Here is a 21,341-nt window from a genome sequence, read left to right on the forward strand (position 1 = left end):
TCAACATTTCCCTTAGTAACTAGTTTTTGCCCTGTGTTCTTAGATATGTTAGAAAAGAATTTTTCAGATGCTTGTAAAACATAATTGGGTGTTTTCATGAGAGAACTGTCAGTCTGTGGAATAGTTGGAATTCTACTCTATCTTTTGATACCATTTTGTGCATATATTCTCTAAAGCTGATGGTTTTGCTTGTCATTCTTCAAGTGTTCTCTTGCCTTGTCCTAATCTTTGGAGATCAGAGTATATGAGGAAAATTGCCCAGACCTCTTTAGGAACAGATTCTATAGAAGTAGGTCATCTCTTTTGGTCTGATAAAATTCTACTGGGAAAATATTTTGATCTTCATATAGACTAACCTTAATTGAACTTAATTTCTCTCCTCCCCCACCTCTCAAACTGAAGAATGTCAGAACATTTTTTTTTTCCTCATGTAGAAAAGTGCAAATAGGCAGAGCCCATTAGTGGTTGCCTTGCTTTGATTGTCAGAGAGCTCCAAATTGCTTTTCTCTCCTATGGAGTTTTTGCTTGGATAGCAGCAGAACATTCAATTTAATGGCTCATAGTTAAAGTCTGATGGAAACAGCCACTTTTCATAGCTGCAAAAGCTGTCTGTCATCTTTTCATTGCCTAGAAGTCATTTGATGCTGAGAACAGATTTCCACAGGACTTTTTTTCTCTCAGATTAAAAGCTGTGCATACATCAGTGGCACACACTGAGGCATGAGAGGGATTATTCACTTCTTCCACATGAAACATCTGACGCTGTTGTGGGGAAGATGGGGGAGAAGAGCGAGTGACAAAGCAAGGCATTCAGTGAGTAAATGGAAATAGCCAGTTAAAGGCTCTGGGGGCACTTCCGTGCCCTTTGCAGACCATGATGCACAATGGCTGATTCAGAGCAAGGCGTGAGGCAAGGAAAAAAGGGAGTCCAGAAAGACTGTGAGGTGCAGGTGAAGAGATGTCTGGGTGATAACTTGCTTTAAAAAAAACCCCCAAAACCAACATTCGGACAGATGTGAGGGAATCTCTCCTAATACGTAAACACCTATTAATGCAGAAAGTTGAGCAATTTTGTTAACTGAGTTTGAAGCCAGTGCAGTAGCTATCAGTGAGAAAAGACAGGCAGTGTGCTGGGGGTCTTTTGCTGACTGATTGAGCACAGCATGCTTTCCAGGAGTCTGCTCATAAGAATCTCTTTCTCTCTGCAGAGTATAAAGGCTCATTGCTTTCTATAATAGGAATTGAAAGATAAAATGGCTTATCTTGAGATTTCCCCCCTCCCCCCACAATTGTCTGAGTAACACTCCCTTCCTAAAAGGATTAAAAACCAAAGCCAGCAGTAACTCTGTGGGATTTTTTTGTTTGGGTTTTTGTTTGTTTGAGAGCTTTTCTGTGTGTTTTTGTGGTATTTTTTGTTTCATTTTGTTTTTAATTTCCAACAAATACATTTGCATTAAGTATTTCCAGAATCTCCCCTCTAATAAAGTGTGGCTCAGGAAAAAGAAAAGTGCAAAAGCTTGCATACCTGATCACCCCTTTCTTCACGATTATTATTATCTGTAACTTAATTGCATGCAGAAAATTCTGCAGAAAAGAAAGCAGCTGTTTCAGAACCAGGGAGCAGAGGAATCTGACAGCGTTGTTTTTCTCTGCACTCACAATCATTGGCTTTCCATCTTTTAAGGGTAGAGAATAACCAACCTTAGCATTTCTTTTGTAAAATTAGCAGTAAGCTTTGCCCCTGCCTTGGTACCAGTAAGTGTCAGGATATGGTGCAAGTGTCTGTGTTCTGAGACATGATGCCATAGCCCTTAGCAAAAACCTTCTGTATGTTCTTATTTGTGTTATGAGAAATAGAGAATATCTCATATCTGATTATAATTAGCCCCAAACAGAACTGTTCCATTAGTCGGTGATGATTTAGTTTCTTGTTAAGGTTAATAATTTAAAATGTTTCTGTTGTTGATTGCTTTGGGGTTGAGAGTAGTGGAATTCAGTGTAAGTGGCCAGTTCTTGATATTTTATTTTTTAATTTGTATTGCCCAAAATATAGCCTAGCAGTAATACAAACTAAGTTGCTGTTAGGCACAAGCACTGGGCTATAGGCTATAGAAATGAAGTGTCATGCCTGAGAAAATTCCTGCAAGGATGATAAGAGATTGTGGATAGGTCTCTGTTAAGTAAAAGAAACCAACAGAGATAGTAACTCCTTTGCTAAAGAGACTTCTGGATGTTGAGTCTTTATGTACCTGGCCTGTAATATTCCCCTTTTTACCTCCAAGAAGCAGAGAGACGATGAGATCTGATGCAGCCTTCACAATGCACGTATCTTCAGCTTGTGAGCTGCCTTGGAGCCTCAGCAGGATCTCAGATAGCGCCTCTGGCACACCTGCCTCCACCAACTGCACTTTCAGAGCATCTGTAGAGATCACAGCAAAAGCACATTAAAAGCTGCTTGGCTTTTTGTGGAAGCATTCCAAACTAGAAAGCTAAATCCTTGAACTTTAGCCAGTTGTTTTTCAGGGTTTTTTGGTTTTGTTTGTAAGCACAAAAGCTCCAACTTTCTGGAGCTAGGATGACACCAAGGCAGAATGAGCAAAGCTTTCTGCATTGGTCTTTGACATTTCTTGTGTTGCCAGTCATGAGCTCTCAAGTCTTTAAAATCTGTGTCGGATATTTAGAATTTTCAGTGGAGCAGTGTCAGTGCTTGTTGCACTGCTGCCTTAGGGTATGCAGCTTCACAGATTCACAGAATATTCTGAGCTGGAAAGGATCCAGAAGGAGCAGTGAGTCCGGCTCTTAAGTAAATGGCCCAAACAGGGGTTGAAGTGGTACCTGGTTGTTCTGATTTTTAAAATTAGAAAATTATCTGTGCTGCTGCTTTCCTCTTACCCACCATGGAGAGTAACTTTGAGCCTGCTGTCGTGTGGATCTACTGAAATGCAGTGCAGTGGTACTCCCTCCTTCCTTTGCTGTCTCACCTGTTCAAATGCTTTTTGGGCCAGGATCTTGAATTTCTCGAGGCTTATGTCTCCTGAAAGTGTTGCTGGTTCTGTTAGCAGGATCCCATGGCAAACTTGGAACCCAGAGCTTAAACCAGTACAAAACCCAGTCTCCCCTTTTTCACCCAGACCAAAAGGAGCCTTACCATTTTCTGCCAGTGCTTGCAGGACCTCAAAGACAATTTCTAACCTCTCATGGCTCTCTGCTCTCCTCAGTTGTTTCACCAGCTGTTCAGCAACTTTTGTTGTGCTTAGGGCTTCCTTGGCTGAATCTGTGTATGTAATAAAGTCAAGATTTTTAAATTTGATTAGATGTTTAAAGATATCTCCCTATGATCTGAAGTGATTAGACACTGTTTTGGAAGGAATTTTCTGTTCTTGTAGACTCTTCTGTTTCTTTGGACAGCACTGAGACAGCAGAACTCACTCTTCTCCCCCCAAGTTCTTTAACAGTTTTTCTGTAATTTCTGTCGACATCACAGGTGTCCAAATAATCCTGGCTTAATTTCAATGACTTGTACAAGTCCCTCTGTATTATGATTATTTAATATAACAACTGGCACATTCAGTTTGCTGAGGCAGTGTATTTTTTGCCTTGATTGCCTTCTAGCCTTGCTGGGATCCTAAACATGTGCAAGATGTATGTTAGCAAAGCTTGCCACTGTTTGCAATGGATGCCTTTCAATTGAATGTGTTATTAAATATATAACAGACATAATAAGGACAGACCTCCTTAGAGGATAATGTGACATTGTGCTCTCATGTCCCCTTCCCTGTATCTCCCTTGAAATGCAGGAAGCAGTAGATCAAATTTTAGACAGACCATATATACAGTGGTAATTCTGTGCATGGTCTTTTTCTTTACTACTCACAACTTGTGTGAAGTAGGACAAATATATTTAAAATTAGTGGAGATGCTTTTGCTTTGAAAATGTTATAAATGAAAATGGAAGCTGTTTTTCAGTAAGGTATAGGAACTTAATTATTAAATAGAACTGAGATTTTAATAAACAAGCTTTTAATGTACCAAATCTGTAGTAGTTGAAACTGTTAATTTATCCTATGAAGTTATGCTATCTCTTCATTTGGGGTCAAAAACTGACTGTTACAACTTAATTGTTTAATGTAGTATGTAATTGCTGGTACTCCATAAAAGAGTAGTTATTTCTCCAATCCAGACACTGTGGCCAGTTCCCGATTAGGTATCAGTATGTTAGAAACAAAGCCCAAACACCACCCCTGCCCCACCCCAAAAGCAAAGGAAAACACAAACAAAACCTGTGGGCATGGAAAGGCAGTGACACTGTGGAGATATTTTGTTCTAGAATGCAAAAACTTGAAAAAGGACCTTACTTACCAAGGTCTGCCAGGTTGTACAAGGCCAACAAAGCAACGTGGACCAGTGGTTCACTCTCTGCATAGTCAGTCAGAATTCGGACCAATGATGGGATTACTCCAACCTGCACCAGCTCTTCCTGAAGGGTGCCTGGTCAGGGCAGCATGGGTGTTAAAGGTGGTTAAGTCACGAACTGATTAAATCAGTGCAAAGGGTCCCATTGAGACGCTTAGCAGCAAGGTAGTCTGGTTCTTTCTCACCCTATTAGAATTTGTATAGCTTTTATGTGGTGGCTCCAGGCTAATATGTGTGTAGAGGAAATGCAAGTTTGGAACAGAATTTTGCTAAACCTCCTGGTTCAACTTTGACTTAAGGTGTTAAGCCACTGTCTCCATCCACATGTGCTTGCTGAGGAAAACCTTTTTTGGGCAGGATGAATCAGGAAAACCTTATAAATGTGATTGTCCAGCAAAGGATTTTGAGAATATGGAAACCATAAGCGAGATAGAAATGGTAGCAGTTTTTGACTGTGTGCCTGACAGTGTGGATGCTTGAAGCCTCCTTCCTTTGTTTGGATATGCCAGACGCCACAAATACCATAAAGCCTGCAGAGACCCTCTGCAGGCGTAAAGGAAAGGGTCCAAGGTAAGGTTTAGGGATAAGAAAGCAGTAAAACATGGTAATATAGTGATTTCTATAGGTTGCATGCAAATGTTAGAGAATTTGTATCTTGTATTAGATTGCTTAGTGGAAATTAGAATATTCAACACAGAAGACGATTGTATTGTAATGGGAAACTCGCTCTCTTAGCTCTTTATTCTTTCTCTTAACTCTCTTAATCTCTTAACTCTTAGCTCTTATCTCTCTTACCTCATCCTCGTACTTAGAACTCCTACCACCCTACCCTCTCCTTCTGCCCTGCTCCAACTGTGGCTGGCAGCTCCAAGCAGGGCCCTCTTTACCCACGCCCCATGCAATAAACACAAGTTCCAAGACCTGCCTATAGAGACCTCTCCGTTTGTCCCAACCATCCTGCCCGTCGCCCCCCCCAACATTCCCACAGATTGGTGCCACCAATGTGTTTCTCAAGGGCCACCTCAGCTTCTTCAGCTGTGGGAGACTTCTCCATGGATGGTAACTAACAGACTATTTCTCATTGCTTTATCAGTATCGTGAGCACAGCACCGCGTTGCAGCACAGCGTTATGGGCTGATGCTCTTAAAAAAATCTGTCGAGGCAGCCTTTGAGTGAGGGAAGCCGAGCTCTGGAAGGCCTTGCCTGGCAGCCCACGAGCTCTACTCTGCTGCTGTGCAGAGTGCCTGGAGCTCTGTGAGGGGCTCTGTGAGGGACCCTGCCACGGTGTTCCTTGAGCACAGAGACGCTGTTGATCAGAGTCTCCTGGAGCTCTAAGGAGGACCCTGCCTCGTGCCCCGAGCACAGGTGAGCACTGCTGAGCACGGCCTGCGCTGGAGCTCAAGGTGTGGATCCAGGGTGGTCCCGAGCACGCTAGGCCATTGCCTGGCCACGCCTCAGAGCACAGCTCAGAGGAGGGGAGCAGGAATACAGCGTGCTGTGAGATTGCCTGGCCAGTGAATTACGAGCACTGTTTCTATGATCCTGAGGTTAGTACACAAGTCTAATAAATGGAACAAACTCACTCTGCTCACGAGAGAACTCTCTATAAGCAACTAAAGCATTTATTAAGCTCCAGTCAAAATAACCTGGCAAAGCAGGAGTTAAAGAATCTCTTAGACTCAACTTTGATTAACTTCCAAAATGTTGACCATTCTGTAGCCTTTACCAGAGACTTTTGGGACAAAGTCGGGATAAAGCTTTTTTATCATATATCCCGCCGAGATCTGGCTGCCGCAGAGCTGGTCCCGGCTTGTAGGCGCTCGTGGAGCTGTCCTCCGACAAACGCCATCCCCAGCCCTGAGTGTGCCAGCAGCCATTCATCACAAACCCTGATAACCCTTTTCTTTCTTTTTATAGTTTGTGTTGTAAGGAATGACAGGTTAATGTCTGAAATGCTTTTGAGGGTGCCAGGAACTGTAGGATAGATTTGGGCAGTATGGTTGTTAACAGCACGATGGCACTGCTTTTGCAGCAGTGTCTTGCTGGGAGCTGGGCTGCTGCTGGGTGGCAGAGTGCATGGCAGACACCAGGAGGGACTGGTGCTGCTGTAGCACAGACAATTGGAGTTCAGACAGGGAATTGGTGAAGGCAATTTTTCTTCTCTTTGATGCATTTATTGCCATGTCAGTAATAGGCTTTATTAAAGCATGTTACAGTGGTGTTGGCAAATCTGTGCTGGGACTGTGCTCTGCCAGAAGGGAAGCAGATGTGCAGGATGGCCATGTGCTGCAGCTGTGCTGGGTGCAGGAGTTCCATGAACCAGGAATGTAATTGTAGGGAAAAGCTTTTCTGAACTATTGTGTAATTCCCTGGTGAATGCACATAACTCACAGGGAGCTTAGTGGAATCTATACCAGGTGCCTATCATGCTTAGATTTCATAAGAACAGTGGAGGAGGCAAGTTCAGAACTTTCTAAGTAAAGCTGTGCAGATCCACACTAGAAGTACTAGAGAAGATGAAGGCACAGGGTAATGGATACGAGATACTGGGTGAAAATTTTCATATTACTTTCAGTGTACAAAAAATATTTTGGTCAGTCTGGGAGTTAAAAAAAAGTCTTTAACTGTTTTGGGCAAGTAAATGCAAATCATTTAACTTGTGAGACCAGCAAGCAAACTGGTGTCCAGGCAATTTGGAGGACAAAAATGTCCTGCATGCAAGCAGTGGTCCTCAGAGAAGACTATTCCTTGCATAGATAAATATCTCAGTTTTTTTTTTTTAAATCTGTTTTTTTTTTTTTCTAACACACTTCTTTAACAAGTGTTTTGCTTCACAGATGTTCTTATTACTTTGGAAGAAATCCAAGCCATTCAGGATTTGGACCCAAGGTAAGTCTGCAAAACTGATTAAGATGTGTGAGGCTCTGCTCCTCCTGTATTTTCAAAGCAGTTCTGACAGATGTGCCACCTTGAAGTCAAAAATGTTAGGAGCAAACCCCAGGGTTCAGGCAGTGCTTGGGGTGCATACAGCCAGGTGTCTGTGAGCTCTGTGAATTGCATACCTAACTGGAGGCTGAAGTGCATTATGTGCTCAGGCCTCATAAAGGTTACAGGTTACAAGGCCTTTTAAGATAGTGCCTTAGAGCCAGGGAAAAGCAGACTCTCTTCAGCGGGTACTTACGATTATCGTAGCAGATACGGCCAATGGCCCTCCCAGCATGGAGCAGCATCTCTTGGTCTGTGCTCTCCAGCAAAGGTATCAGTGTTAGAACCAAATCTGCCTCAATACACGGTTTCTTCATTTCCTCTGCATAGATAAAAGAGGGAATTCCAGGCTTTTGCCATTTAGGAATAAAACAATTGCAATAGCAGTAGCTGGTAGCCATGAAACAAAATTCAAGAGTGAAAACATGAAGCTAGTGTGCTGTAAGATGCCTTGTAGTAATATTTGAGCACCACTTACCATTCTTGGCTATCTCTGAAAGCACGTGGGCTGCTTTCACTGCACATCGTGGATTGCCCGTCAGGATTTTTGCCAAAGTTGGGAAGATCCTGCTCCCTCTGAGTAGGTGGAAGGATCTCTGCTCTGCAATGATAAGAGTGTTAGCAATACCTGCAGTAGGTTTGCAGCTGCTTCATTCACATGCTCCTTTGTTTTCAGACTGGGTGCCTGTGGGATCCAAGCTTCTGATTTAACAAGGTTCTTAAAGGCTCTCTGAGTCTGAATGTATGGGCATAGTCATCTGCTTGAATTGCTGCACGTGTGGTTCCAGCTGATTACTCTGCTTTATCCTGAATTGAAGCAGGGGGGGCAAAGCAAAGAGGAAAACAGTTTCATCTTCCCTGCCTGTAAAAGGATGCCTGCATAAGGCATAGGAAGTCAGGGATTAAGAAGCTATTCCTGAGGTATGGCCTAGCAATTAATTCTGTAGGTAGGCACAGCATCTTTTATTAGACTAGCAATTAGAACAGACAATTCCTTTAGCCTTTTGACATCAAAATATGGCCAGCTGTCCTGAAGGTAGTAAATCACCATCTGCCAGGAGACTCAGATAAATGCAGGTCTATGTAATTCTAGGAGAATGTGCAAAGGCTTTAGGGACTTCTGTATAAGTAGACTAGAAACTACTTTTAGAATGCCTGACCTGATGGGGTCACCCTAAATTAATCCTAGGAGTTTGTAGTAAATAGAATATTAAACCTGGAATTTCTCTGGAGCTTTTGGTATTTTAGTGACCAGTAACTTTATCTGCTCACAGGTAATTTTGTGAGTTTTATAGAGAGAAAAGAAAGCAACACAGCCTGAGGCCAGCTATAGTTGCAGCAGCAATCACTTCTTGAAATACAGATTATCACAGTAAACAAAACCTGCCATGAATTCTTTTCATCTGTGCAAATGGTTTATTGGTGATCCAGAGTGATACTTAACTATCTTCAGTAATAGCCAGGAGAATCCCATTCAAACTTTCAAGGATGTGATCTTCAGCTTCTGTGTCATCTCCACAAAGCCCAAGGTATTCCAGGTGCTTACTCAGGGTTTCTAAACAGAATGGAATAAAAAACTTTGAGCCAGCATGGAAAAGATTGAATTCCTTGTGCTAGTTCTTTTCAGTTCTTAATATCTTATTATAAAATAATTTCCTGAAGGGTCAAGATATACTCGTTTATTCTAAGAGCATGAGGTCAAAAGCTTGGTCACTTCTCAGACAGCACATAGCTCTTGTGCAGGCATAAACATGCAGGGATTAATTCTGTCTAGAAACAGAAATTAACATATAATAACTGTGGCAGAGTCTGAGGTGGGGATGAGAGAGGAATCATTACAGGACCCATATCAAGCCTGTCATTTCTAAATACCTGTTTATCATAAAGACACTACTTGTAGCTCAGCTGAGGATCCACTGTGGTGGTGGCAGCCCCGAAAGAATGGAAGAAACTTTTGTTTCTGGCAACTTTGGCCTTTAGGAACATACCTAGTATTTACATCAATATATATCTAATGCATGTTGATTAACTTTTGTAAGGATGTTTTTTACCTGTACAAGTTAATTCGTAATTTTTATCTCCACAGGGACACTAAGTTCCATGGGTTCACAGTTGTAAGAGGAAGACACTTCCCTTTGTTTTAAAATATTTACCTAAAAGGTCAAAGTTGATGGCTTTTGAGTTGCTGTACTAAGAGAAAGGAATTATCCTTCACTATTTGCTCTTCCAAGTCTGTTATAATCAGATGGGTTTTTATTGTAGTCCCCCTTTGCAATTCCTCTGCCAATTTGCTTAGCGTTTACAGAAACTTTGATAATTTGCCTGATTATTTTTCCAGCTCACTTTTATTCTTTGTGAGAATCTAGAATTTGAAAGTGTTCTCAAGACTCAGGTGGACTGGGATTCAGACAGAGATTATAATGGTTTTTTTCTACTTTGGTAATTCTTTGTCTATTTGAAAATGGCTTTTGTGCAGTTGATCAAAATGATTTTTCATCTTCTGGACAGTGGGAGTTAGCTTAAACCCCACCATCATTTCTAATTTGGCCATCTTTTCCCCATGTAGGTTGTTTTGCATTTGCAGACACTGAGCTTGATGTGCCTCTTTATCCCAAGTCACACAGGATGATACAATTTTCCTGCAATTCTCTACAGTCAATTTTGAGTACTCCAAATAGTGAAAAACTCTTTGCTATTCTGTTATTTCTAGGTCATTTATGAATATATTGAATTACACAGGTTCCAGCGAAGGTAACCTCTAATAATTTTGGCTTTCTATTGTAAAAGCAGCCTTTATCCAGCTCTTCAGACTTCATCAGATAATCATCTCTCATATCCCAAGATAACTTAGATAAAGGTTATTGAAAGGTTTGCAGAAATTGAAATGCATTAACAGTATCTCCTTTATTGACCTTCTTACCAGCTCCTTAAAAATATGTTTAGAGACAGGTTGAACATTACTTACCTCCACAAAAGTGGAGATAAGTGGGGACTATCCTTTCTCATGATGTCTGTTTAGTATCTCTGTGATTTACTATAATCCGACAATTTATCTGTGCAAAGATCAGACTTTAATTTCCCACATTCCTTGCCACTGTTTTTTGTAAACTCATCCTATTCTTATTGCTTCCAACTTTATTAATGCTGTTGTTGATCTCAGTGATATTCTGCATGTCACAGTGATTTATGAATCATCTTTTAATCTCTTGTAATCTCTTATAAACTCCAGTTCTGACAGTTGGTTACCACTTATTTTATTGACACAATCTTCTGTCCTTTCAATATGAAGATTCCTCCATCTAATTTCTGAAAACAAAAAGACCTAAAGTGGCTTCAATTGATGTAAGAAATAATGCTGGAAAACTGATGTCTGACATAGTTAGTGTTTAGTAGGATATAATGTAGGATGTTACCAAAATTGTAGTAAAATAGCATTTCTGCTTTATGAATGGTTTCCTTGAAAATGCTGACTCATGAGTTGTGCCTCAGAAATTATTTAATGGGGATTAATAATTGATCACTTTTTTTTGTTTGGCTGACTCACTTTATTCTCTTTCCCTAATGTATCCATTAATTAATGTGAGATTTTTTTTGTTTTTCAAATGAAAACACATGAATTTAGTGCATGCAGGAATTTACCTCTGAGGAAAATAAGTGTCCTTAGCTGTTTTGAAAAATGGATGAAGTAAAGGGAATTGAAGTAGAACACAATTAAAAACTGTTACTGCCTATTGAGAAGAAAAACTATCTGGCTTAAAAAACAAAAAGCAGTAATTTAAAAAGAGGTTTGCTTTTGTGCTTTAAAGAAACTGCTATCTCTAGAAAAATAGTTAGATTCATCAGGTCCAGTTTCTCCTGACAAAATTTGCTGAATAAATAATTTTGTGTAAATGAAGAACAGTAGAATGCAGCTTTTTTACACAAAAAGAACAGAAAATAAACCACCTGAGCAACCTGACAGTTGAATCAGGTTTGATCTTAAATATCTAGTGGGAGCGAGCAGAAGGTTGCAACTGCTGATTGAGCAACATGAAATAAATTAGGAACCTGTGAGATGGAATTGTCCGCTGAACTCTGCTTTCATCTTATCAAAACCCAAAATGTGTTGGCATTTGACTTCTAGTACTGAGCTCTCTAATCAGAGCAATAGTGGTGTTTGCAAATACACTTCTGATGCATTTCTGGTATAGGATCTGTGACGCTGTGGAAAGACAACTGGATTTCTGAAGATGGAGGAGGTTGTTTTACAAATAGCAGGGACAGTCCATGCTGGGTTGGTACAGTGGTAACTAGAAATCCAGATGTTTTGTCATTTCTCCAGGGAACAGATCAGTAGAATAACACCATATGCATGATGACAGACAAAGTCCTGGAAAACACTCTTCTGGTTTCACTCTGCAGTACTTTGAGATTAGTAGGAGCAGTAGCTGACAGAAGAGTTATTTATAAAAGCCTCACAGAAAGCAGCATTTAACTATAACAGTGTTAAAATACTGAACCTTTTCTCGGGGACTCAGAATTTTATCATGCTTGTTATTGAGAAAAACTTGATTAACTTAACTGGCTTGGAATTAATTCCTCAATACTCCTTGTGTTTAAGTCCATGCTTCTGTAGGGGCAGTGAAGTAGACATTGTTGTGTGAAAAAGCAGTAGAACATATACAGTTTGTGACTAAAAGTCACCAGAAGAAGCTATTTATTTATCTTCTGTGGAAAATTCTGGGTGTTGGCATTTTGGTTCATCCCATGGTGGAATAGTGAAACACTAATCTTAAAGAAATTAGGATTTTAGTTAAAAGTTAAAAGAAACTGGGCTTGAGATAGTTACCTGAAACTTAAATAATTGATTGCCTGTCAATTTATGTTTGCTTAGCTGTGCTTGCAATGGAAAGGATGAAACTAGTAGTTAGGTCCAAAGAACACAAACAATTGCAACCAGAAACTCACTCTTTGCAGAACTGCAGTTGCCCCAAAGGCCATTTGTATTGTCATTAATAAAAACGTCAGGACGAGGAAGACTCGCCTTACTTCCTCCTTCTAAACCCCTCCCACAAAAACGAGCCCAGACTTAATTCAAGAATCCAACCACGCATGCTTAATAGCCATTCAAGCTAATTACCATAGGAAGCAGGGGATGGGAGGGGCTGGTATTATGAATATGTATTTGTTTAAACCTTTTGTCAATAAACAGACTCTGTGATCACCTGTAATTTTGCAGTGTGTATTAGGGGGCTACCCCACACTGCTGCCCAGCGCTGAATAAACATACCCTTTCTAACTTTAAATTGTTAGAGTGTCTTTTGTCCGTCACAGTTGAGTATCGGTATTAGACCAATACTCATATTTTGGTAAATCAATAGGTTGTTGACGGGGTGGAACTAGGGGCAAACCAGGAGGATTTGTTTCAGGTTTTTTGCAGAAGTGGTTCAGCTGGCCAGACAGCAGGAAGTGCCTGCCCTCCTGGCCTCTGAGGAGGCTTCCAGCAGAATAAACATCTTCCAAGGAATATTGTTTGTCCTCTTGAATCAGCATTTCTGCTAGATTTAGGCATTCACTGTAGAAGAGAGGGAATTGGGCATTCACTGCCTGCAGGGCCTGAGTTTAGAAATCCCTTGAGGCTGAGTTACAAAAGCCTTTTTTTCCTGAAGGCATAGATTATCATTTCACACATAAATCTGTACATAAGACACTGAGTAAAAGGCATAGGAACCAGACTTTTGCTGTGGGAGCTGACACAGTGCAGAAAATGGGCTGAAGCACAGAAATTTCACCTGGCTTCTGCAGGGGAAAGAGCCATGGGGAAGGGAGCTCTTTGGATCCCTTGAACCATGGCTGTGTCCATGCTCTGGGCTAGTTTTGACCTATAAAATCCTCAGGGAGTGAGAGAATCCCACACATCTCCCTCTTCCAGCAGCTGAGTTTGCCCCTTCTAAAACAGCAATGACTTCTGATTTTTTTTCCTTGCAGCCGTTCACATGTGTAGAAATTATTTTCTCTTTTTCTTCTAGAGGAAGTATAGACTCTATCCTTCAACATAAATGCTACTCTTGGTGTTACTTATTGTTGTTTGGGTCCTGAGCAGTGTCAGGTGTGTTTGAGCCAATTTGAGGGCTTAAACAGTTTAATCCAGTCAAATGCCTTGTGTTTTGCTGCCTCTTCTTTCAGTAATTTCACGTACTGAACTACTTCTTCTGTCACTTACCTTTAGTATACTTTAGAAGGTTCTTCCATGCATTATTATTATCAGCATTATTCAAAGCAGAAAAGCAAGGTAATGTGTTTTTGCTGAGTGTAAAGGTGTGGTAGCTATTCACAATAGAGGTCTATTTAGCTTTGTCTCCTGTCTCTGGTAACAGGTGATTAAAGAACAGTAAAAGAAGACACTGCGTATGCTTTCTTAACTTCTAGAAATCGACTTCTTATTGGGATTTTCTTTGGTGGAAGTCTCATCCTGTTTAATTGCACTTAAATTCATTCAAGTATTTATGTTGGATTTGTTTGTAATTTAGCTTGCAGAACATGGACTAGAGATAAATGCCACAAAGTAACTTTGGATTGAGGCAGAAAATAACTCATTCTTGTTTTTGCTTGTTGAAATTGTCATCTGGCCTTCTCTTGGCTGTATTTTTCTGTAAATGTATTTTATCACCGGGGCAGGAAACACAAGTCTCTGTTTTCACATGTCCTGTGTAACAGCTGAGGGATGAGGGTTAGGGTTGAGAAACTCCTAGAGCTCTGCAGGACAAGAGTAGCTGAAAAGCATAAGATGTAACCCAAAGAAACTAAAACTTCAACTCGTAATACTGCAAAATAGCCATTGGGTCTGTCGAGCAATGTAATTAAAAACAAAGCAAAAAGAAAAATTGACCTGCAAACATGTTAGTGGTGGCAGCCTGCAAAAGCATGTAGCTGTAACTCTCCATTTTCTCACAGTAGTTTTTTAGTGCTCTTCCCTAAAATAGATAAAATAATTTCTGGTTTGTTGTGGAATATCCTAAACAAACTCATGGTAATAAATGTACCTGAATGCTGAGAAGTATTATTGTATAGTAGTGGAGATAAAGCTCCAGGTCCCCTTGTCTGGGAATGTGATATTAAATTATGTTTCATATGAAACATAAAGGTATGAATTGGAGCTGGAGAAGTCCAGGAGGGCTGGCAAATGTATTTGTGTTAAGAGCAAATAAAGCCTGTAAGGTCAGAAGCATCCCTGCTGGCTGTGAGTGGTGCAGATACATGATTAGAGCATTTTGCTGTAACCACGGGTAGCAAAAGCTGCTGCTTTTGATTTTGTTACCAGAGAAGGGAGGAGAAAGGTGTAATTTAATTCAAACAAAGATTTTTTCTTTTTTTTAATTTCTCCAGTGGTGAACTATTGTATTTCATCTCCTGAAAGTCATGCAACTGTTTTGGGACTGGTCTGACTCATAATCTTTCCAGCAGAACTATCTTATCTTGGTGCATGAAGTAAAGTATTGGAGGAGCAGATTCTCCATCTCTTCAGACTTTCAAACCCATGGCAAGAAAATTGTCCTGTAAATCAGATAAGCTGCTATTTTCTGTGTCCCCGTGGAAAGCCACTTAGGGCCATGTTAAAAGATACATTTTGTGTCTTTGTCACAGCACTCAAGGGTGATGAGGTGTAGGACAAAAATCAGGAGATTAAAAAGGACCTGGGGAGAGAATTTAATATCCTGAGGATGAAAGGGATATAATTATGAACAACTCCTGACCTGGCTGGTTTTTAACTCTTGTTAGAAACATTCTTCAGCACTTCTCTCCAAGCAGGAAAGGAGTAGGGATGTATGATCGTAGTTTTCCCTACAAGGCTGGAGCCCTGTCAGTATCTGGGAATTGAAATATTTCCTTCCACCCACTTTCAGAATCTGAAAAGGCCCTTATTTTCCCCAATATTCTTTTCTCCTGGTTTAGATTATTGTTAGTTATTCTCAATGTTAATGGCCAAATACATAAGTGTGCACTGAAAATGCCTCTTGCCTAGAACTGGAAAACAGAGGAAAGCCCACTGTTGTCCCAAAATCTAGCCTTTGCTCATTGCTTTTGCAACCTTTCTGGACTGCATGGGCCCATCCTGAGCTCCTTAAAGCATTCTCAATGCCTGTGATCCTGTGGGATGGACCTTTGAATGTTTTACTATTCAAAGGACACAAGAAAGCAGCAAGTTTTAAAGCAGATTTTTCACAATTTAGCCTGAGCCACAGGTGGAAAGGCTGATGAAGACAGGAGTTTAAGCCTGACTGGCTAGTACTTCCATTTATGTTCTTGTATGGCAATTTTTCTTTTTTTTTCCTTTTTTTTTTCCTTTTTTTTTTTTTTATGAGGTAAAGAAAAAGAAACTGAGGTGGACAGAAGAAATTTTCAGACAATTAGTAGAGAAATGCAGGCTCAGAAGAGGCCCTGGTAAAAAGAGATACTGATATTCTTGTGGTAACCCAAACTGATATATTGTTATGGTGAGAAAAAATGGCAATTGATTGTGAAATAGAGATTGTTTGGGAGGGGGAATATTTTTTATAATTTTTAGTTTTTTTCTTGGATAATTGAAAGGAAAAAGTGTGTGTTAGGAAAGCTGTGGGTAGAAGGCAGATCCTATTGGCTTGTGTCTGATGTTATGGCCTGTGGAGTCAACAAGAAAAGTGGCTGCAGAACCCTGACTGAAAACAGATAAGAGGAACAATATGATAACCTAAATCAGGTCAGTGAGATAAGTCAAAATAAAGCCAGCCAAGTGCAGTCAGGGAGAGCAAAAGTGCCAAAGAGATGGCCTATGGCATGAAAGGCTGCTTAATTGTGTTCTGTTAAACTTACTCCTTTTTTGAGGGATGGAGAATAGGGATAAAATTCACTTTGGTGTAAAGGTATTAAAATGTTGTAGGCAAGTGCTGGGTCTGAGCTCCTAGGTATTCCAATTCATTATGCAAGGTAAGGAAATTCCAGATCCAAAGGCTGGAAGTCATGCTTGCAGGAGCAGCCACAAATGTGCTGTGCTCAAAAGCAATGAGTAAAGCACAGTTTGTGTTTGGGTCATATTTTCAGAATATAAATACAATTTAATTATATAAACCTCTAAAGAGGTGTTTTTTATAATAAACAAGGGGTCAGGTTTAAATCAAAGTTCAAATTCTTTCACAGTTGTTTGGTTCCAGGAGGTTGATTTCATCATGTACCGTGAAAGAAGAGTAAATTGTCAGTGCAGCAAAGCTACATGTGAGCAGAAAAGCAATCAGACAAATTGTGACAGCTGGGGATAAATTGGCTTCGTTTATGGAAATGAATGAAATTTTTGTCTTGCTCACTGGAGATCTAGTTTTCTGCATTTGTTGAGTGGTGTTGGTCTCTAAAGATGCCTTTGCTGCATACCTTTGATGTGCATTTTAAGTTTTGAAGCACAAAGTGGCTTAAAGGAACCCTTATGGTTATCATGTGTGTATGGGCAGTAGGCCATAGTCTCAGCCAAAGAGCATTCAGCCCAATTTTCCTGGCTCCCTAAATTTAGCTTGAAGAGCTGTCAGTGGAGAAAAAACCAATTAGGCTCCATGGCAGAGGAAACACTGGTTTCCTTTGGCTGGCAGCTGCTACAAGGGGTGTTTTAGCCAAGCAGGAGAGCAGCTGTGAAAGGAAGAAGCCTTTTGGCTGCTCTGGGAGCATCAGCCCAGCCCTGAGCTGTCCCTGCTGAACAATCTGGCAGGAGGGTGGGTGGGTGTTGGGCATGGCTGGCAGAGCCCCACCAGGGAGCCAGGTGGACAGATGACAAATGAAACAAATGCAATTATTGACCTTTTGTGCCTTGTCTCCACCTAAACAGGCACAGCACAAAGGTCCCACTGTCCAGATTGAAATTCCTGAACTTCTAGTGTTTAATTAATGATTGCTTCTATTCAAATAAAGCCATAGGCCTGAGCATTTGTCTGTTCTGCTTGTGTGTGACAAATTTTATTTGAAGAGCTATACTAAAAAGATATATTGTAGGCCTGTATTAATTTCTCTTCTGCTTCCCAAAAGTAAATTTTGTCTGGAACTTGTCCTCTACCTGCACCTGTCTTGTTCTTGATAATTGCTTGTATGACTCCACTCAAGTTTTGGAAAAAGCCACCTGAGAGAGGAGGATTTTGCTCCTGTACTATGAAGATAAGGGTGTTGCATGACCTATGGAGTGAGGCACCTTGTTAATCTCAGAGATCTCCAGAATAAAGTGGACATTAGTGGGAATTTTCCTAAATTCTGTACATATTTTTTGTGGCACTGTCTGAAATTTTGTAGCACTGAGTATTTTGATTTTGATCCTGATGTGTGTTAGACCCCTTTTATAATGAGACAGATGTGAAGAAGATCCTTGGAAGGCAGTATTGAAGTTGGTTGCATAGTGGAGGTGCCAGGAATATTTTTTCTTGCCTAGTGGGTGTGTGTGTGTTTGGCTATTTTTATGCAGTATAAGAGACTTTGTAATGTAAAAAAAAATCATTCTCAATTCTGACACACATTTTAAAAGCTATGGCCTTACAAGCTCTGTTGGTGCTTAATGCAAAGTAACACACTGCTGTGAGACATGACCTACAATTTAGAGCTCTGCTCCAAACCTGAGTTGCTCAACAGTATCTCCTTACTAGTGCATCACTTTATCAATATCTATAAAGTGTTACTTTTATGCTCATTCCCAGCAGAGCAAGAAAAATCAGATTTTAAATGTATGCAGATGGACACAGATGTCTTTCCAATTTTGGAAATCCGATTTTTTTTTTTCTGGGTAATTTCTTGTTTATTTTAATTTGATTATGTTGACCTGGTTACCTGTGCTGTGTGAGTAGGTTTGAGCTCTCTGCATGAGTAGGTTGGAGTTGCCTGGGCACTGAAGGTTGAAATAAGATTTTCCTGGACAAATTCATGTTTTCATAATGCTGTGCAAGCTTTTTCAGCATTACCTAGAACTATCAGGTTCAAAAATCTTGACAGTGTTCTCTCACTTGTATTGCAAGAAATGCTTGCAATCATTAGAAATTATCTAAATATTTTTATTGCTATACAAAAATTATCAAATTGTGTGGGAGGGGCTTTTCAGAAAAAAAACAAACATTTAATAAAGGGGGGAGGGACTGTGTCTGAGCAAGTCATAAGATTTTTTTTGCTGTACTGAGCTTATCTTGGCTGAATTACTTTGTGACTAGATTTCTTCCTATTCTACTTTTTTTGCACAAATAAGTTAAAGAATGATAAAATTATTTGTGTAAAATAGTTTTGCAGTGCTAGATATTTCAGCATCTGCGCTGAACAGCACTGATTCCAAATACTTCTGATATTTTTATAGTCTTAAAATATTCTCTAATTTCTAACATGGGCTAATTTCTTTTAAATAGGTATTTGTTTTCCCTGTCTGGAATTGGTGTTTTTGAAGGAGTTTCTACAGATCTTTCAGTAAAGCTGGGCTGTTTTTATTCCCAAATATTTTTGGACAGGACAGGCCATTGTTTTGTACTCTTATCTACAAATGATCATAGAAAAGTCCCCTTTCCAGTGTTTAAATAACAATGTACTGTCACTGTCCTTTCCTGGACTGGGCCCTGAATGAAGTACTTTTTCTGTATAGATTAAATTATATCTCCATTAGAAGATAGGCCCCTTTGAAAACTGGATTTTGATATTAGAATAGTGAGAAGATAATTTAGCTTTTTCTAAGCACTGTGATTTATTTACTTAATTTAGGTTTTTTAATACATGTGGAGGGAACCCAAAGCACAAGAATGATAGGTTTAGGTGAATGGATATTAAAAGTTACTTGAATTGCAACAGAGCAAGAAGAGGGTTTTTTTTTTCTGTTTTGTTTTTTTTTTTTTCCACATTGTTGGTGATGCTGTGATACAAGCAAGTCCTTAGAAACAGAAAAGATGGAATGGTATGAGCCTTCAGACACAACCTCATCCTTCCTTGGGTGCAAGAGCTTTGTTTGACAGAGCACCTCAGAAATGAGACTGAGAGCCTTTGAGGAGCTGGTTCAAAGCTGCTTTTGGGACCCTGCCTCCCCCCCTGCAGCCTGTTCAGGTCAGGATGGCTTTATTGCCTTTGGTGCAGTCTTTCTAGCTCTGCAGAAAGAGTGGCTGAATTTTCATTAGGTTCTAGGCAGCAATAAGCTTTCTTGACTCTGATTTAAGTCCATCTGATGTAATGCTTTAAAAGCTAGAAGGAAAAACAACTTGAATTAAAAGCAGCAGATGTGGGATTTCCCTATGGTATTGATGTATTATGGGTTTCTAATGCTGTTGAAGCAAATGGCAAGGTGCTGGGGAATGCTGAAAACTGCACACACAAGGAGTTATTTTTCAGGTTGTATTTAGTATTTCTAGTTGTAAGGAAGGTAACACAGCCTATGTCTAAAAATTGCCTGAATTGTTACATGATTTTATATGAATGAATTTTTTTTTTCAAGATAAGTTTGACAAACCTGTACTTAGAATTGTGTGGGTTTCTGTTTGTCATTTCTTATTATCCTACCCAGAGTTTTGTACTTGAGCAGCAGAAACAGTGCTGTGTGAGCAAAAGCAGGCTGGAAAGTGCAGGAACAAAAGTAGAAATAAAAACTTTGAGCCATGACCAACAAATATATCAAAAGGACAAGCCTTCTGAGCAGAATATTCAGAAAGTAGGGCAGGTGATGTAGGAGTAGAAGAAACAATCCACCAAATTCAGCTGTCTCCACCTGCATTGCAATAGCAAGTCAGTCCTATGGAAATGATGTGTACAAACAGAGACAATTTAGCCAGAAGCAATACCTGTCCAATACTGGTTTAGTCTCCACTTATGTTTTGTGCCCATCTCTCTGACTGTTTAAAGTGCTTTTAAGTTAAATTTGACCTGCTTTTTTATCACTGTCCCAAAAGCATTGAGATGTTTGCCTGTACTTGAATAATAATTTAATTGACTAAGGAGGTAATTACTCTAAATGGCAGCTCAGTTGTCATACTGCTCTTACAGAGATTATTTCACCCTTAAACACATTGAGTATTGCTAAGATTAGTTCTGCTCATGTCACGAGGTCCAGCTGTGACGTGAGTTGCCATCATGTGAATGAAGGTGGAAGGCTGAACCCTTTGATCCAGTTAACCAAAACCTTGGAATGATCTGGAGACTAATGAAAATTCAAAGTATATTTTCAATCCAGTATGAAAGGCATTCCCTTGACGTGGAAAGGTCTTAGCTAGGAGCTTGTACTGCAGCTTTACCTGTGCTGAGGGTTGAGTCATAAAGAAGCATATTCAAAGGCTGGACCACCTAAATGCAGCTGCAGCCCTCCCAGTGGAGACAGAGTGCCTGCATGTGCAGAGGCACACGTGAGCAGATCTGCTTTGATGGATGTTGTACTGTCAGTAGAGAGGAATGAATTTCAGTTCCCTTTCAAACACCTAAATTTCACAAGAACTCGTTTTCCAGTGCTTAAAGTTCCCTTTTCATTGCTCTTCTCATAATTTGCTAGTTTTCTCTAAACCAGCTTTGATTTTCATATGACTATAAGTGTTAAATATTGTTTGAAATAGAAGACACAAGAATTTTAGGTCACCTATAGTATTGCATTTATCACAGAACTACACTTGTATATTTAAATGATCCTAAATTAGTTTTCTATTTCTGTTGCATACATCTGCAGTTTCTAGATGAGAGAAAAATTAATCACAGACTAGAGATTGTATCTATCTATAGTTAACAAGAGCTTTACTTACCCATAAAAGCTGTAGCTCTCCAGAATGGGGACAATAAAGAACAGCTGATCTGTACTGTGAGCCTGTGTCCTTTACAGCCACCACACTGTGAATAAGGGGGGATATTTTACAGCTTCCAAGCTGATGAGCAGCCCACAGCATGCTCTCTCTTTCCTCCTCCTGCCTTTTTCTGTGACCCTGCTCTTCAAATGCATCTAATACTCCATAATTACTTAA

General features: G+C 40.0%; 1 protein-coding gene across 1 annotated transcript in view; it reads right to left on the bottom strand.

Moving 5' to 3' along the window:
* The window catches only part of LOC116999387 (rap1 GTPase-GDP dissociation stimulator 1-like), a 32,763-nt gene extending 11,581 nt beyond the window's left edge, over nt 1-21,182 (bottom strand). Inside the window, exons 1-7 of the mRNA XM_033066027.1 lie at nt 21,126-21,182; nt 8,843-8,953; nt 7,877-7,999; nt 7,595-7,720; nt 4,360-4,488; nt 3,149-3,274; nt 2,276-2,419 (exon numbers count right to left, since the gene is read on the bottom strand). Coding sequence (XP_032921918.1) covers nt 2,276-2,419; nt 3,149-3,274; nt 4,360-4,488; nt 7,595-7,720; nt 7,877-7,999; nt 8,843-8,953; nt 21,126-21,129 — 763 coding nt within the window. The 5' untranslated portion in view covers nt 21,130-21,182. The remainder of the gene's footprint in view (nt 1-2,275; nt 2,420-3,148; nt 3,275-4,359; nt 4,489-7,594; nt 7,721-7,876; nt 8,000-8,842; nt 8,954-21,125) is intronic.
* Between the last annotated feature and the right edge of the window lie 159 nt (nt 21,183-21,341).

The sequence above is a fragment of the Catharus ustulatus genome, chromosome 8 (genome assembly GCF_009819885.2).
Source record: "Catharus ustulatus isolate bCatUst1 chromosome 8, bCatUst1.pri.v2, whole genome shotgun sequence".
NCBI lineage: Eukaryota > Metazoa > Chordata > Aves > Passeriformes > Turdidae > Catharus > Catharus ustulatus.